Source organism: Chionomys nivalis, chromosome 18 (assembly GCF_950005125.1).
Source record: "Chionomys nivalis chromosome 18, mChiNiv1.1, whole genome shotgun sequence".
Taxonomy (NCBI): Eukaryota; Metazoa; Chordata; class Mammalia; order Rodentia; family Cricetidae; genus Chionomys; species Chionomys nivalis.
Window position 1 is genome coordinate 9,475,452 of NC_080103.1, and position 17,620 is coordinate 9,493,071.

Sequence of the window (17,620 nt, forward strand, 5' to 3'; positions counted from 1 at the left end):
TGAAGTCTAAGTGTGTGTGTGTGTGTGCCCGCGCGCACGCGCATGCACGCGTGCATGCACGCACATGTACAGATGCTACGATGAAAACCCCATTGTTTTGTGGAAAGAAAGGAAGGATGGACAAATGGAAAGAAAGGAATGAAAGAAAGAGAGAGAGAGAGAAAGAAGGAAGGAAAGAAGACGGGAGGGGATAAGGTGGCTCAGCAGAAGTCACCAAGCACAACCACCTGAGTCTGATCCTGGAACCCACATGCCGGAAGGAGAAGACTACCCAAAGTTTCCTCTGACCGCCACATGTGTCCACAGCATGGCTGAGGCCCCCAACACACCAATACATAAATAAATAAAACTTAATTCAACAATTTTTAAAGGGTTAAAGAAATGGCTGAGGGCTGGAGAGATGGCTCAGAGGTTAAGAGCATTGCCTGCTCTTCCAAAGGTCCTGAGTTCAATTCCCAGCAACCACATGGTGGCTCATAACCATCTGTAATGGGGTCGGGTGCCCTCTTCTGGCCTGCAGGCATACATACAGACAGAATATTGTATACATAATAAATAAATAAATATTAAAAAAAAAAAAAAAAAAGAAATGGCTGAGTGCTAAGGAACGCATACCAGTCTTACAAAGGGCTTAGCATCCACATCAGGTGACCATCCTGGAATCCATGGGCACTGCACTTAAATGTGCGAGTCTGTCCTTTAAAGGTGGCGCACGCCTTTAATCCCACCACTCTGAGGCAGAGGCAAGTGGATCTCTGAGTTTGAGACTGGTCTGGTCTACATAGTATCAAGCTACATAGTGAGATCTTATCTCATATAAATTAAATTAAGCAAATAAAATATAGCCAAGCTGGGCATCATAGTAGACTCCTATAATCCCAACACTTGGGAAGTAGAAGCAGGGGGACCAAAAGTTCAAGGTCAACCTGGGCTACAATGGAACTTCAAGGATAGCCTGGGCTACATAAGACCATCTTAAAAACAAACATATTAAAACAAAATGCAAAGCTCAGGCCAAAGTGTGATGGCACTAAGAGGATCTCTCTCTCTCTCTCTCTCTTTCTCTCTCTCTCTCTCTCTCTCTCTCTCTCTCTCTCTCTCTCTCTCTCTCTCACACACACACACACACACACACACACACACACCAAAAAGTAACCAGTGAGAACTGGTTCCAAATTGCTTTATGAATTAAAACAACTTTCCCCAGATGCCATGGGACTTTTGCTTATTTGTTTTTTCTAGGGGTTTATGAGGAGGGGTGAGTCTCATAGAACCCAGTTTCCTCAGACCTCACTGTGTAACCCAGGCTACACATAAGCTAACAATTCTTTTCCCTCAACCTACCAAGGGCTGAGATTACAGGCATTCAACCTGGTCAAATGTTTTCAAAAGGAAAATTTTAGTGTAGCTAGCAAAAGATTGAAACTCACCCCAAATTCAAATTGAAAATATTCATTTATCCCAGCGTCTACAGCAAATTAGGTGACTTTCAGGGTTTGTTAAAGGCCAGAAAATATTGCTCAGAGAAATTTTAAATTTTGTTCTATATTTTTGTGGTTGTTGTTTTTTGAGGGTTTTTTTTCCCCAAAAAGCTGGCCTGAAGTGGTGAACCTTCAGCCTCCTCCTCCCAAGTGCTGGAACTAGAGGCATGTGGCTACCACACCCAGCTAAGTTATTTTAAAGGACGCCGGCCATCTGTCTAGGTTTCTACAGGGGCAGAGAAACGCACAGTAGGCGGCCAGGTGACTTGGAGCCTCTAATGGGAACAGCGATCCAAAGCTGCCGTGGCCTGTCAGCGCGGCTGGGTGAGTCCAGCTGGCGCAGGAAGCACCAAAAATAAAGCTACAAAGCATTCTGGAGCCGTGCTTATGGTTTGGATTCCAAACACACTTTGTGTTTATCCCTCACCAAGGAGGGGTATTTTTACGTATCTGTGTGTAAAGCGAGACTGAAGGAGAACACTGGAGGCAAAGGAATGTAAGTTGTGGGCCTGAAGCTTAAAAACAGAGATTTAAAGTAAAACACTAGGAACGCCTCTGTCTTGCAAAAGAAGGCAAACCGCCATTCAGAGGCAATAAAGGCGCGCACCCAGGTACCCCCCATACTCCCGAGCTTCACCAGGGGGCCGGTGGGCAGCAGCCCGGCTCGCCCGAGGGAAACTGAGAGGGGCGGGGAGAGAGGGACAGACACACCTCGCCGGACGAGGCTGGCGGCCACCTCACTCGTCCAGCTGAGGGACCGAAGGGAGACTCACTTCTCCGGCTCTCCAGCCCATGGGCGACGGGTTTGATCCCCAGCTCCCCCGCGTCCACCTCTGTGATCCCTCCACAGATTCACGATCGGTGGATCGTCCGGGCTCCCCAGATCCCACACCTTCGTCCTTCCCGGACCCCACGCTGCATTCCTTTCGGTCACAGATCGGAACCCGTTACCTGCAGAGCGGCTCGACAATCCTGCAGGTAGTCCTCCATGGTGAAGCCCGAGGTGTGCCGTCCCCCCTCGGCTTGGAGAGGTAACCCGGCCGAATGCACCCCGCCCCAGACTCAGGGTCTAGAGCCGAGAGTCAGGGGGCGGGACTCGAACCCGCCACACAAGGGTTCGGCCTCCGAACCCCAGGAGGAAGTGCGTAATCCGGCACTCCGGCGTTACCCCGCCCCCAGAGGCGGAGGCTGAGTTCTGAGCCCAGAGACTCATGGGAGGTCAAGGAGGAGCATGTCGCAGTTCCTCCCGGGAAATGTAGTCCGGAAGCTCCTAAGTGTTTTCCCCCAAGCGAGCAGTTTTCTGAGTGCTATGACATACAAGTTGTGTATGTGTCACAATAACTCGCCTTTATGGCATCTGAACTTGCTCTTCCAGATAGGACTAGGTATAGTATCTTTCCATATATTACATCGAGCATCTGTTTGAGATTAATGTAAATTAATCTCTCAAAAAAATTTTTTTTAAATACAAAGTCTTGCTATTTAGCTCAAGTTAGTCTTTGGTGAATGCTGGATTCACAAACCTGGCTTGGGCGGGACTTTAAATTACAACATATGTCTATATCTTATTAAAAGAGTTTCCCATATTAGGTGTTTTATAGTTCTTCCCTTTACCAAACTGACCTATTGTGACCAGTGATGTGTCTGTTCATGCTAGGGAAACATTAGCATAATTTTGGACCTGTCGTCTTACAGTTGCGCCAACTCTTCCTAACGTCCTAACTCTGCAGCCTCTTTCCCCTTACAGTCTGGACAAATATCTCTTGTCATTCTTGGACTGATGCAACCATGACTTTGCTTCCTGGGTCCCTGTTGCAACTGTTCTCTCTTTCAGAGTTGCTTGAAGTCTTATTCCGGCAGCCACGTCAATAGAGAAGCCTTCAGAATGTAAGGCTAGGTTCCAGCATCCTCCTTAACTGCCACTTTCGTGCCCCAACGCAGACTCCTGGGGGGGGGGGGTTGTCCCTTTGTCATAACTTGTTCCCTCATTTTTAAATCTATCTTCAGATGTACCTGCTCCTCAGGGAGGTGAGAGGAGACGAGGGTGCGTCTTCTTCACCCTAGATGTGTTAACCAGGTACACAGCTCCGTTTCGAGTCTAGCCTTTTAGGAAACATACAGGGAGGAAGGGAAGGCTTGGAAAGAAGCCCTCTGGGGGTCCCGCAAAACAGAAGCGGGGGTTTTTCTTTCACACTAAAGGAGTAAACGTGCAAACACGATGCTCTTTCGCCCTGCTTCCGTGGCTCCAGGGCAGAGGACGGCCGCCGGCATCCAGGGAGGGTCCAGCAACTGCTGCCGTCCCGCCCCGCTCCTCCCCGCTCAGCCAGGCTGCTCGCTTGCTTTTCCCGGTTCTCACCAGAGAGGCACACGCGCTCCGTCCCTTCCCGCGGCCGCGGAGGGAAGAGAAAGGGTCTGTTGTTTTTCTCTCTTCCTTTCCGCCGCTCACCGGCTGGCTGCACACCGGCTCCGACCGCCCTGATGGGAATCCCACGCGCCTGAGCAGGCCCCTCCTCCAGGGACCTCGTCCTCGGCTAATTTGTCTTTGTCCCGAACGAGGGAAAGAAGAAGAAGAAAAAACCACAAACTTCCTTTGCAAACCAGTTTGCGGCCAGGGCCTGGAGCGCACGCCGGAGACTCAGTCGCTCGGGAACCCTGAGGACGCCGGAGGCCCCGGGAGCGCCGGGCTGCCCCCCGCCGGTCCCCAGCCCGTCCCCCGCTTGCCCTCGCCCCCCACCCTCCTCCGGCGTGCCCGGGACTGGCCGTGAGTCCGGAAGTGGCCACGACCCAGGCTGGACGTCGCGCGAGGAAAGCCGTGTCGAGCCGTGGGAGCTCCGGGGCTGACAGCTGGGAGGCAGCTGGTGCTGGCGGCGCCCCTCGACCATGTCCCCTCCTCCCGCGTCGGGCCGCCAGAATTGAGTCCTCTCCCACTCCCGGAAACTCATCCACCCCTTTAAGGTAAAAACTTTGTTTTCAAACTGTCTTCTTCGCCTCTTCTCGCAGCTCTCCTTTCCCACTCCGGCTGGGGGGGGAGTTGACACCTGATGTCCCGTCTGTGGTCGCTACACCTGGGTCGCTAATGGGATCCTTGCTAAGCAAGGGGAGCAGTGAAAGCGATGGGGGTCCCTTCGTTTCCCCATTATAAACAAACCTTCTCCCCATCTTTGGGAGCAAGAATTGCAGTATTTTACTTATTCTAGAGGAATCTCAACGCATTGTGGCCGTGAAGGTTTGCCTTCAGTTGAGGAAGAGATTGGGTAAGACTAGAAAAGGAGAGAGGAGTCCTGAGAGAGGGTAATGTCTTCTTGAAGCTAAAGACGTACCTATTTAATATGCTTCTTCCACTGTGTAATAGTATCTGCTGCTGACTAGGAAGGGATCGGGTGTTTTAACTCCCTCACCTGCCCCCATAGGTAGGAGTGTTAGAGAGGAGGTGTAGGATTTGGGTAGAAGAAAGAAAACGCTGAAACCCAGGTTTGTCTGAGTACCCTCTCCTCGGACTTTCCTGCCTCAGGGCTTTGCAAAGTGCAGTCCTCCGCTGCGGTTCCTGCCCTGCCCCTGCCGGCTTTCCCTGAGACCCCACTCCCTCCAGTGGTTTCTTGTAGCTCCTCTCTTTGGTCAACTGGCTTTCCCATCCTCCACTTAACGATTGATCATTTCTAACCTTGGGCAGAAGATGAGCCACGCTTTTCTCTTGGCTTTTTAAATTTCCCAGGCGTGGCCTCTGTTTCAGGGTTCACCCTAAGTGCCATGGGAGGGGAAGAGATATGGAGAGAGAGGGCGAAAAAAGTGTAAGGCCTGCAGATTAATTTTGTTAGCGTGGTTCTAAATTAACAAAATATAAATCACCTGCGGCTAGCACAAATTATATTTGAATAAGGAGAATGATCTCTTGAGTTATTTTCAGTAACTTTGATGTTTCTCTGTAGCTCAGGCAGACCTTGAACTAGAGATCCTCCTGCCCTGATCCCCTGCTATTCAGCAGGGATTGGCAAACCTGAGACACCACAACAAGCTAATGCCTCTCCTGTCCGCTAGGCCTTCTCCCAGCCCCCAAGTCCTGAAGGTTTAGAAGAAGAAAACAGGCAATGAAGAAGCTGAACGGAGGGCAAGAGTTCCAGTCAGGCATGTCATAAACCACTTGAAATCCCTTCACTCGGGAAACTGAGGCAAGATTACCAAAAGCTTGAGGCTAGCCTGGGCAAACCAGTGCTCTGCTTGTCTCTGCCCCCCCCCCCAAATCCTGGGATTAAAGGTGTGTGCAATTTCTTTTTTTTTTTTATTTTATATTTATTTATTTATTTATTATGTATACAATATTCTGTCTGTGTGTATGCCTGCAGGCCAGAAGAGGGCACCAGATCTCATTACAAATGGCTATGAGCCACCATGTGGTTGCTGGGAATTGAACTCAGGACCTCTGGAAGAGCAGTCAGTGCTCTTAACCTCTGAGCCATCTCTCCAGCCCCTGCAATTTCTTTTAAAATCATTTAAAAGAAGAAAAAAGACAAGATATAACTTAATTAATTTGATTTAAATTAATCAATCTCTGCTTTTTTTTTTTTTTAAATATTTATTTATTATGTATACAATATTCTGTCTGTGTGTATGCCTGCAGGCCAGAAGAGGGCACCAGACCTCATTACAGATGGTTGTGAGCCACCATGTGGTTGCCGGGAATTGAACTCAGGACCTTTGGAAGAGCAGGCGGTGCTCTTAACCACTGAGCCATCTCTCCAGCCCCTCAATCTCTGCTTTTGTCTTCCTTTCTTTTGATGCTGGTGATGGAACCGTGCATGTGTTAAGTGTGTGACCACTCGCCACATTTTTTGTTCTCACTACTGAGTAGGGAGGGGCATAAGGAGATGAAGGGAGACTCTGGGAAGGAAGGAATTGTGATTGTCAGTATCTGTAGTCCTGTCTGTTACTTGATGTCTAATGCTGATAGACAGCAAGGTGAACAGGTTCAGTGTCCACATGGAAAACCATCTCGATGGGAGCCATGAACAGAATGCTTGCCAGTGGATGTAAGCTTGGAACCGTGGTGTTGTGTGCCAGGCAAGGCTCCAATCGCTGAGCTATACCCCCAGCTCTTTATTTTAAGATAGGATCTCACAAAGATCCTCCTACCTCAGCCCCCTTTAGTAACTAAAATTAAAGGCTTTTGTTACTACACACAAGTAGTGGGGGATCATATATATTGTATACATATATATATACAATATGATCATATATAATATATATTGTATGTGAGCATTTTTTTAAAGATTTATTTATTATGTATACAACATTCTGCCTCGATGTATGCCCATACTCCAGAGGAGGGCGCCAGATCTCAGTACAGATGGTTGTGAGCCACCATGTGGTTGCTGGGAATTGAACCCAGGATCTCTGGAAGAGCAGCCAGTGCTCCCAACTTCTGAGCCATCTCTCCAGCCCTGTGAGCATTTTTTTTAATTTTTTAAAATATTTATTTATTTAGCCTGCATGCCTGCACACACACCAGAAGAGGGCACCAGATCTCACTATAGATGGTTGTGAGCCACCATGTGGTTGCTGGGAACTGAACTCAGGACCTCTGGAAGAGCAGCCAGGGCTCTTACCCTCTCTCCATCTCTCCAGCCCAGAGCATTTTTTATATATATGCGTGCTTTCTGTAGTAGTGCTTTCTTGTTGGGATCGCCAGCCCGTGAATCATGACATGGAGACTTATTATTAATTACAAAAGCTAGGCCTTAGCGGAGGCATAGTCTACCTAGTTCTTATAACTTAAATTAACCCCCCCCCCTTTTTTTTTTTTTTTTTTTTGATTTTCGAGACAGGGTTTCTCCGTAGCTTCTTGGTTCCTGTCCTGGAACTAGCTCTTGTAGACCAGGCTGGTCTCGAACTCACAGAGATCCGCCTGCCTCTGCCTCCCGAGTGCTGGGATTAAAGGCGTGCGCCACCACCGCCCGGCTTTAACCCATATTTTTTAATCTGCATTCTCCCATGAGGCTCGTCACTGCTGCTTCTCCATCTGGCTGGAGACTCTGCCTTTCTTCTTCCCAGAATCTTCTCTCTGCCTGGAAGTCCCTCCTATACTCTCCTGTCGAGCTATTGGCCATTCAGCTCTTTATTACACCAATCACAACAGTACATTTTCACACAGTTATAAATATCCCACAACAGTTTTCCTTTATGTCTGTCCACCACATTTTTTTTATGTATATAATATTCTCAGTATTCTGTCTGCATGTATGCCTGCAGGCCAGAAGAGTGCACCAGATCTCAGTACTGGAAGAGCAGGTAATGCTCTTACTCTCTGAGCCATCTCTCCAGGTCTCACCACATGTTCTTAATGACCACAGAAGCCAGAAGAGGATATCAGATTCCCTGCTATTTAGGTTACAGATCCTTGTAAACCCCTCTGGGGGTGCTGAGAATTGAACCTTGGTCCTCTAGAAGAGTGGTATATGCCTTTTTTTTTTTAATATTTATTTATTATACATACAATATTCTGTCTGTGTGTATGTCTGCAGGCCAGAAGAGGGCACCAGACATCATTACAGATGGTTGTGAGCCACCATGTGGTTGCTGGGAATTGAACTCAGGACCTTTGGAAGAGCAGGCAATGCTCTTAATCACTGAGCCATCTCTCCAGCCCTTTTTTTGATTTTTCGAGTCAGGGTTTCTCTGTGGCTTTGGAGCCTGTCCTGGAACTAGCTCTGTAGACCAGGCTGGTCTCGAACTCACAGAGATCCGCCTGCCTCTGCCTCCCGAGTGCTGGGATTAAAGGCGTGCACCACCATCGCCCGGCGTGGTATATGCCTTTAACCACTGAACCACCTCTCCACCCCTGGAGTATTTTAAATGTAAATCATTAACAGAAGTTTTGTATTCCATGTAAATAGTGAGCAAGAGACTATCTCTGGGTGCCGGCTCTGCTGGAAACAAATAGAAACTGAAGAGTTGCAGCGTCAGCTCCAGACGGGGAGAGCAATCTATCGGGGGACCTGTGGGGAGGACTTTCTGTGCCCCCATCCTTGGTTGTCGGTGGTGGTATGATCAGAGCCTGTGCCTTGGGCAACCCTAATAAGCCAAGTTTGGCCTCTTGTCCCCAATAAGCCAATTCAAAGAACTGAATTAATAGTGAAAAGTAGGGGCCAGTGAGATGGCTCAGTTGGTTAAGGCTCTTGCTGCTGGATGACCTGAGTTTGACCCCAGGTCCCACATGGTGGAGGGAGAGAACGAATTTCTGAAAGTGTTCTTCCGGTTTCCAGGTATGTACACATTGACACACACATGCACACACTAAATAAATGTAATAAAATTAAAATAATCATAGGGAAAAGCAGGAAAAAAACAACAGCAACAAGAGATTTATTCAATGTGGCCACATTAGGTCTAGGAATAGAGTGATTTGGTGACATTCCTAAGTCCATCTTCAGAGTCCTAAATAAGTAGAAAGCCAGATGCCGCACAGCTCACCGGTGCACAGCTCACCAGTGCACAGCTCACTGGTGCACAGCTCACCAGCTAGGTAGGTCAAGGTGCGGTCCTGCCCGTTACTGACCATCACTGTTTGGGTCCTAGCCTCACCTTGCAAGGTTATTGGACAAGTTGTTAGAACTCTGTGAAATCTTTTTCCTGGATACAGGTTCCTGTTTGGCTGCTTCAAGGCTCAGTGTTTTTCTCCTCCCTGCTTGAGATTTCGGGGGAAATTTCAATTCCTTGGGTCCATTGTTTCAGTGGTGTGATAGGCAATGCCATGGAGGACATGAAGTGGCTCTTTATTTATTTATTTTTTTTTTAAAGATTTATTTATTTATTATGTATATAATATTCTGCCTTCATGCATGCCCACATGCCAGAGGAGGGCGCCAGATCTCATTACAGATGGCTGTGAGCTACCATGTGGTTGCTGGGAATTGAACTCGGGACCTCTGGAAGAGCAGTCAGTGCTCTTAACCACTGAGCCATCTCTCCAGCCCTGAAGTGGCTCTTTAGAACAGTGGTTCTCAACCTGTGGGTCACAGCCCCCTTGGGGTCACCTAAGACCACAGAAGACCACAGATACCACATTACACTTTATAACAGCAAAATTACAGTTATGAAGTAGCATCGAAAATATTTTCATAAGTTATTGTTGTGGGGTCACCACGACATGGGGTCGCAGCATTCGGAAGATCGAGAACCACTGCTGTAGAATATTCTCAGTCTTTGCAGGGATGCCCAGGTTACGGAATTGCCGACAAGCCCCATGACCTACATTTCCCTTCCCTACAGGAAGCCCCTCCCGAGCCTTTTTGCTGCGGTTGGTTTGGGATTGTGTAAGGTTCCACCAAGTCTTCTGAGAGCCGGGCATGATGGCACAGGCCTCTAACATCAGCACCTGGGTGGCTGACATAGGAGCCTCACTGAAAATTCTAGGCCATAGGCTGGCATGGTGGTACACACCTAATCCCGGCACTCAGGAGACAGGCAGGTGGCTCTGAGTTTGGGCCCAGTCTGGCTTACTCACAGAGTTCTAGGACAACCAAGGCTACATAGTAAGACCTTGTCTCCAAAACAAACAAACGAATGAATGAATGAATAAACAGAGTCATTTGAGGAGCAGGATTTCCTTACCTTACTGGCTTGACACAAAATATACGAAAATGGTGTTACCTTTTTACCCCTCATCCCAACCACATGATGGTTGCTCTCTGGTCCCTGGAGTGAACAGGGAGAAGGTATCAGTAAGGACAGGAGCAGCCTATGTGCTCAGAATGTTGGGAAGGGGCGAGGTTTGGTGTCTGGAACTAATCCAAGCAGGCTAAACATCACCATGTTAGTAGCCGCAAGGATTGTTGTTTGGTTTTTGTTTGAGAAACAACAAACCCAGGGGTCAAACCCAGGGTCTCACATGTGCTTGGGAAACGTAGCCCACTTTAGGACAGTTTTAACATTTTTTATCCAGCCCCCTTCTTCTGTCTTTTGGCTTTGCACTTACCTTTCCCTTCTCTCTTTTTCTGGAAAAAAAAAAATGTTTAATTCTGTTTTGTGTGGGTGTTTTGCCTGTGTGTCTGTGCCAGAGAGGGTAGTGGGTCCCCCAGAAGTGGAGTTGCAGATGGCTGTGAGGTGTCCTGGGGGTGCTGGAAGTTGAACCAGGTACCCTTGAAGGGCAGCCAGTCCCTGAGGCATCTCCTCCTCAGACCCTCTTTCTTTTCTTCCTTCTCTGTCATTTTCTGTTTCAGGAAAGCAAGTTCCACCTGGTATCTTCCTTCCCTTCTGAGCCTGGAGGCCCAATCTTGGCAGTCGCATCTGGTCACAGCAGGTTAAAGGTAGTGCAAGCCAAGGCCTTCAGTTTACGCCCACTGAGAAAAGCTGACTTCGGAGCCAGACTGGCTTTCCACACTGTTCACTTCCAGACTTCTCTTGTTCCCTTTGCTCTGTAACTCAATGACCTTATTGGCCAGGTCTCTCTTGTGCTTATGAGAGTCATTTAAGCAAGGTCCCTGAGGTCAAGAAACCCCTTTGTCCCTCTCAGCCGACTCCAACCCCACTATGGAACAACCTCAGGTGGAGCCTCCAGCCCCCAGTAAAGCCAGTACTGCAGAGACTGTTGAATCTGAAAACCACGAGGCTCCCTCTGAACCAGAGGAGCACCCTCCGGACAGCCCTCAGGACAAGGGTGGCGCAGAGACCGATGGAGCAGGTGGAGAACAGGAACCGAAAGACCAAGTTTTGCCACCAGCCCGGGATGGGGAAAATCTCGAGTGCCCTCCTCCTGAAGCTAGCTCAAGTCCCTGTGGGACATCGTCTGAGGTTGGGACAATAGAGACGCCTTCTAGGCCGCAGGAACTTCCCCAGTCCCCCAGGACCCAGCAGCCTGACCTCGATTTCTACTGTGTCAAGTGGATCCCCTGGAAGGGAGAGCGGACCCCCATCATCACCCAGAGCACCAATGGCCCTTGTCCTCTCCTGGCCATCATGAATATCCTCTTTCTTCAGTGGAAGGTAAGTGCGGAGAACAGAACACAGCCTGTGAACTGCGGGGCACTGGGCAATTACGATAGCCTCAGATGCTGGGTGGTGGTGGCAGAGGCAGGAGGGTCTCTATGAGTTTGAGGTCAGCTTGGTCTATATAGTGAGCTGCAGGACAGCCAGGGCTGTTACATTAGAGAAACCCTGTCTTAAAAAACCTGGGGGCGGGGCGGGGGTGGGGGGATGGCCATAGATTTGCCTTTCAATTGTGCTTGGTTCATTCACACAAACGTTCCTTACGATACCATGCTGTATATATAAAGGTTACTACAGTCTCGTATACACAGACATCTTACCTAGTGGGGAATGGTTGGCTAGGCAGATAACGCTACAGGGTTCCCCTGGGGACTTCTCTCCAGTAACGACATTTTGGAAGCTTTTTTTCAGGCTTGTACGTCTGTGGCCAGCCAGGAGGGTGGCTTTGTTGGAGGTCCCAGAAAGTCCTTGAGCGCACGTGCCGGCAAGCCCAGGCCAGCAGCTAACATTGACAGATGGGCCTTGGTGCTGCAAACTTGAGGGTCTCTGAAGCCACAGTCACAGGGGGGCCGTCTCTAAGTCCTCTTGTTGATGGGTATCAACACAGAACCCTGAGATACCGTGTCTCGGGAGGAGTGTGATCCTGGGGCCACTTCTGAAGTTCCAGTTTTTCTGCTTTATTCCAGTGGGCATTAGTTTTGAGCTGTTGGGGCTGTCCGCTTCAGGCAGCTTCACTGAGAAGTCAGGGCTGCCTTGGGGTGGCTCGTCAGCGTGTCAGAGCCTGCCTTCTGCCCGGCCTTTACCTCGCAAGCATGTGTGAGTCTAAGTCACACAGAAGAGCTTCACTGGAATTCCTAACAGGAGAGGAGACCTCATGTGGAGGGTGGGCTAAGAAAATACTGGGAGTCTGCTTCTCTGGCCCTCTTCCCCATCCTGATTTTTCTCAAGCCAGTCCTAAATCTCCAATCAGTCCCTGCCAGCTCCTGTCCTCATGACTGCAATTTACCTCAGGCTTTTTTTAACTCCTTTTTTTTTTTGGTTTGTTTGCATTTTGTTGTTTTGCTGTGTAGCCTTGACAGACTTGAAATGAACTGTGTAGACCAAGCAGGCTTCAAACTCAGAGATCCACCTGCCTCGGGCTCTCCAGTGCTGGCATTAGAGGCATGCACCATTACCCCCAGCTGCTCTTAGGGGATTGTGAGCCAGGCTGGCCTCGCTCCTCCTGCCTCAGCTTCCTGGATACTGGAACGGCAGTCAGGAGCCGCCATGCCTAGGTTGACCCCTCTCTTTCTATGTGTTCCTCCTCGACTGCTGATAGTAAGCGCTCACACAGGACCTCCCTTCTCCCTCCAGGTGAAGCTGCCCCCTCAGAAGGAAGTGATCACATCAGATGAGCTCATGACGCATCTCGGTGAGTGGCTCATGGGGCGGGGGCTCATTTGGAGCTCTGGTGTGGCACCAAGGGCAAGGAGAGTCCGTGTCCTTTCTGTAAAGCTGGAGAGTAAAAGATCAAGGTATCAGAACTTCCGAGCTCTAGCACCAAGTCTGCCTGTAGTTTCTCCCCTCCCACCCCATTCCTGGTGCTGGGGATCAACCGCCAGCCTTGACAGCGCTGGGTGAGGACTGTGCCACAGGTGTACAGCCCTGGCCGCTGTCCTTGGCTTTCAGTCAGGTAGGTCTTTCACCTCTATAAGCCCATTTATTCCTCTGAAAATTAAAATTCTGGATTAGAGTTTGAAAATCCATGGTCCTGAGGCATTACCCCATTCTCCAGAAGGGGAGGAAGCCAGCTTTTGGGACAACCGGCAGGGTAGGGTAGGCTGATAAGTTTCCTGTCTTACAGGAAACTGCCTCCTATCCATCAAGCCCCAGGAGAAGTCTGAGGGCCTTCAACTTAACTTTCAGCAGGTGAGGCAAGAGGGGCAGTGGACATAGGGGCTGCAGGCTTGTGGGGGACCCTGGACCTACTGAAAAGCCTTTGCGGGTGATTCCCTAACCTTGGTATCTTCTCCAGGGGGAAATTGGCATCTCTAATCATGAAAAAAAAAAGTTCACTTTTATATTAAATAAAGAGAGAATGGGGCAGCCCAGCATAGTATTATACACCTTTAATTCCAGCACTTGGGAGGCAGAGGTAGGCAGATTTCTGAGTTTGAGGCCAGTCTGGTCTACACAGTGAGTTCCAGGACAGTCAGAGCTATATAGTGAGACCTTGTCTCGGGGATGAAAGGAGGGGACTAAAATAAACGGGTTGTAAGAAAGCCAGAGGCGAACAACAGGACTTCTGACTTGTTTCTGGGTGATGGGCGTGAGAGGTGGAGGGTGCTGGATTAGCCTTCCTTGTCTTTTCCCCCCAGAACGTGGACGACGCAATGACTGTGCTCCCTAAACTGGCCACAGGTCTGGATGTCAATGTGCGATTCACAGGCGTCTCTGACTTTGAGTACACGCCCGAATGCAGCATCTTTGACTTGCTGGGCATCCCTCTGTACCATGGCTGGCTTGTGGATCCTCAGGTGAGGACAGGAGGAGTGATAGGATTTAGAGCCTGAAGTGGTGCAGAATTCCTTGAATTTTAATACTGTTGGGTGGAGTCACATACCAATACCAGGAAACCACACACAAATAAGACTAGCTCCTCAGACATCAAGAGTTCTGAAGTCTTTGATCACAGTCCTAGAGGCTTGGTCTGCTTCCTTCCTTTAAAAATAAAATCCCTTTGTTTCCGTCCCACCCGATCTGACCCCCCAGAGTCCTGAGGCCGTGAGTGCTGTTGGGAAACTGAGTTACAATCAGCTGGTAGAGAAGATCATCACCTGCAAACACTCCAGCGACCCCAACCTCGTGACCGAAGGTGACCGCGGTGCCCTCTTTCCTTGTGATTGCTTGTGAAGGCGGCTGAGCAACTCCTGCTCTTCCTGCTTCAGCCTTCTGAGCGCTCAGATCTCAGATGTGTCCTCGCACCCCTAGCTGTCCTGATTGAGCAAATGCGGTCAGGCTTTAAGGAGGGGTTTTCATCTCAACTCTGAGGACAGGGCTTCTCTAGGATCTCTTCTAGCTTAGGCTGGCTTTGTAGCTGAGGGTGATTTCGAACCTCTGATCCTGCCTCCAGCCCCCGAGTACCAGGACCACAAACATGAATTACCAAGTTTCAACATGTATGTGTACGCCTTGCTGGGAATCAGACCTGGGGCGTTGCACATGCTAAGCATAGAGTCTAAATATGAACCATACTAGGGTAGCTTTGCAAAGGGGCTTCGGAGGCTCCTGGGGCTTTTTGGACAAACCTTGTTTTGTTTGCTTTGGGGCTTTGCTGAGGTTTAGGGTTTTAGTTTTGACACAGGGTCTCTGTGTAGCCTTTGGCTAACCTGGAACTGCTGCTCGGGGCCTGTCGCCCTTGGACTCACAGACCAGCCTGCCTCTGCCTCCTGGGTGCTGAGGCTGAAGGCGTGTGCTGCCCCACCCAGGACTGAACTCAGAATCTTGCCCAAAGATCTAAAATTGAGTCAGACTCCCAGCCCTTTTGATTTGTTCTGCTTTTTTCCTGTCGTGGGTTTGGATGTAATCCAAGGCTCACGCATTTTCTGCCTTCTGGCAGGTTTGATCTCAGAGCAGTTCCTGGAGACCACCGCAGCACAGCTGACCTACCATGGCCTGTGTGAACTCACAGCAACTGCCAAGGAAGACGAACTCAGTGTCTTTTTTCGAAACAACCACTTTAGCACGATGACTAAGCACAAGGTGATGGGGCTTTGGAGGAGGGGAGCAGGAACAATGTCATTTCCCTGAGCCCTTTTCTCTGGGGTCAGTGTGTCAGGCAGGATAAAGTGGGTTAAGCCATGGTAACAGATAACCCCTAAAATCCTTGTGGTTTGCCACAAGTGTTTGTTTCTAATTCCTGATGCATGTCCAGTGCAAACTGGCTATATCCTGTCTCACACCATCTTCACTCTGGGACTCAGGGTGACAAAAAAGCCTTTCTATATATTGGAATATATGCAGGAAAAAAGACACAGTGCGTTTATTCTTGATGCTTCTGCCTGAAGATGACACTGACCAGAGCGGTTATGAGGAATAAGCCTGTCATCAAGGGCAGGAAAGGGGCAGTGGGACTTTAGAAAACACAACAGTCTTTCCGAGTTAGAAGCTGGAGCTCTCTAGGAATTGAGTAGAAGAGACTGGGCCTGCCTATTCCCCTGCTCCCCATCCAGACTCTCATTACACAGCCCTGGCTGGGCCGGAACTCTGAGGTCGGCCTGCACCGGAGAGCTGGGATTAAAGGTGTGCACTGTCACCCCTGGCCTTGCCTTGCACTTCTGATCTTCTTGTCTCCAACTCCCAGGGCTGGTTGTCATGCGACACCATACCCAGTTTTTCTGGTTCTCAAAAGGGTTTATCTCTATAGACATCAGTAAACAGAGAGCAGGAAGCTGGAGTTGGTGTGGTACCCGAGCCCCAGTGATTCCTTAACCGGGATAATCACAGCACTCACCTGTATTCAAGCATCCTTCCCTGCTCCCCACAGCCACACAGATTTAAGAACTATGGGATTCACAGTGCTAAGCTAAGCTCCAGTCGGCACACTGATTCTCTTGGTGGCACCTTGGCTGTCTGTGAACTGTCTCTTGTGTCTCCTGTCCCATCTGTATGCTCTCCTTTTCAGCTTGTGTAAGGGGTGTGTGCTGGGGACCAAATCCAGGGACTCTGGACTCGTTGGCTGAGCCAACGCACACTCCAGCCCTGGCTATCTCTTTCTTTCGCAGAGCCACTTGTACCTTCTGGTCACTGACCAGGGGTTTCTCCAGGAGGAGCAGGTAGTGTGGGAGAGCCTGCATAATGTGGATGGCGACAGTTGCTTTTGTGACTCTGACTTCCACCTCAGTCATTCCCTAGGGAGGAGCCACGGAGCAGAAGGTGGGAGCGGCTCCCCAGAGAAGCAGCTGCAGGTGGACCAGGTGTGCGGGGTGGGGGGCGGCGCGGGGGGGGGGGGGGCGGAGCGGTGTCCTATAAGTGAACATCATGCCTTCTATTGGCTGAAGGCTGCCCCACACGGCCTCTTCATGTTACCCTTAGGTCACTGCCTTGCTTGAGTTTGTTTCCTGCCACCACAGATAGTAGACATGACTGTGTTCCACTAGAGAGGGAAGAGCTGGGGAATTTGGAGGAAATATGGTTTGAAATTTAACCTTTGGTCTTAGCCCATCTTGTGACTTGTTTTCTCTCTAGGACTATCTGATTGCCCTGTCCCTGCAGCAGCAGCAGCAGCCACAAGGCATGCTGGGCCTTAGTGACCTGGAACTGGCCCAACAACTTCAACAAGAGGAGTATCAACAGCAGCAAGCTGTCCAGCCTGTGCAAACAAGGGCGCCTTCGCCCCAGGTGAGCCTGCCCCTTTCTCGGTAGGCAGGGGCACTGGCTTTGCTTGAGCAGAATGCATATGTTTTTTTGTACCCGTCTCTGCAAGCGTTCCCTCCTAAGCCCTTCTGAGGCACCCCTTTTTGATCTTGATCCTCCGATGTCTTTGACCTCCACCATGGTTATCGGATAACTAGTTGCTAAATCCCACACAGGGGAGAGGAGCCACATCTGGACGCCCAGCTGGAGAGCGGCGGCAGAGATCGAAACCCGAGTCAGACTGTGTTCTGCTCTAACTCTGCCCCATACAGCGTGGACGCACCCCTTCTTTCAGAGGCTGACTGGCTTGCTTGCAGGATCCCCCCCCACACACACCTCAACCCCTGAGGCATACAGGGTGATTGATGTGCCCTGCTGGGGGTCAGAGCAGGCAGCCTCCAAGGTCAGACTTGGTACCATCCTTGCCCTTCTGTGTCGCTGTCTTCTCTTCTTCCCAGACAGGGCCCTATGGGGATGGCTGGGTGGTCTCTAGTTCCCAGCTCCCTTTCCTGGAATATTCACACGAATATACAGACCCATGCTGATAGGTGCGGTACCTGAATCTGTGTCCATGCCTGTCCGGCTGCTCCTGGCCACCCACAGGCCTGTCTCCGTTTGCTTCAGGGTTTGATTTGGGTTTCTATCTTTATTATTATTTTAATGCCTTCCTAGGGGGCTGGAATAAAATTTCTTTCCTGAGATGTGTTGTTTTCTTACCCTGGAGCAGTGGGGTTAAATATTTGACCCAGTTGAGGAATGTGAACCCG

The 17,620-nt window shown here is 49.8% G+C and overlaps 2 protein-coding genes across 6 annotated transcripts in view; one reads left to right on the forward strand and one right to left on the reverse strand.

The window, feature by feature from the left end:
• The window catches only part of Prune1 (prune exopolyphosphatase 1), a 36,287-nt gene extending 33,648 nt beyond the window's left edge, over nucleotides 1–2,639 (reverse strand). Inside the window, exon 1 of one of the 2 annotated variants that reach the window (XM_057792963.1) lies at nucleotides 2,433–2,639. In XM_057792963.1, the coding sequence (XP_057648946.1) occupies nucleotides 2,433–2,471 (39 nt within the window). In that variant the 5' untranslated portion in view covers nucleotides 2,472–2,639. Of the gene's footprint in view, nucleotides 1–2,254; nucleotides 2,382–2,432 lie in introns of those variants that run through there. The other variant, XM_057792964.1, reaches the window with a different exon arrangement.
• Nucleotides 1,771–17,552, forward strand: Mindy1 (MINDY lysine 48 deubiquitinase 1). Of its 4 annotated transcripts, none has more exons than XM_057792958.1 (14): nucleotides 1,771–1,977; nucleotides 2,332–2,512; nucleotides 3,316–3,368; nucleotides 3,489–3,558; nucleotides 3,731–4,436; nucleotides 10,694–11,456; nucleotides 12,813–12,870; nucleotides 13,303–13,367; nucleotides 13,817–13,975; nucleotides 14,211–14,313; nucleotides 15,058–15,200; nucleotides 16,223–16,414; nucleotides 16,686–16,838; nucleotides 17,030–17,552. In XM_057792958.1, exons 6-14 carry the CDS (start codon nucleotides 11,004–11,006, stop codon nucleotides 17,108–17,110), a joined length of 1,407 nt encoding a protein of 468 aa, XP_057648941.1. In that variant the 5' UTR covers nucleotides 1,771–1,977; nucleotides 2,332–2,512; nucleotides 3,316–3,368; nucleotides 3,489–3,558; nucleotides 3,731–4,436; nucleotides 10,694–11,003; the 3' UTR covers nucleotides 17,111–17,552. The 4 variants fall into 4 exon arrangements, with proteins under 4 accessions (XP_057648941.1, XP_057648943.1, XP_057648942.1 ...); XM_057792960.1 differs by having other exon boundaries at nucleotides 3,985–4,436; XM_057792959.1 differs by having other exon boundaries at nucleotides 2,332–2,459.
• The last annotated feature ends 68 nt before the right edge of the window (nucleotides 17,553–17,620 follow it).

Excerpts from the sequence above, each read along its gene's own strand:
- Mindy1 (XM_057792958.1), top strand. The coding sequence starts at position 11,004 with ATGGAACAACCTCAGGTGGAGCCTCCAGCCCCCAGTAAAGCCAGTACT. Across the intron at positions 12,871-13,302 it reads TGAGCTCATGACGCATCTCG|GAAACTGCCTCCTATCCATC; the intron begins GTGAGTGGCTCA and ends CCTGTCTTACAG. Across the intron at positions 13,976-14,210 it reads GCTGGCTTGTGGATCCTCAG|AGTCCTGAGGCCGTGAGTGC; the intron begins GTGAGGACAGGA and ends CTGACCCCCCAG.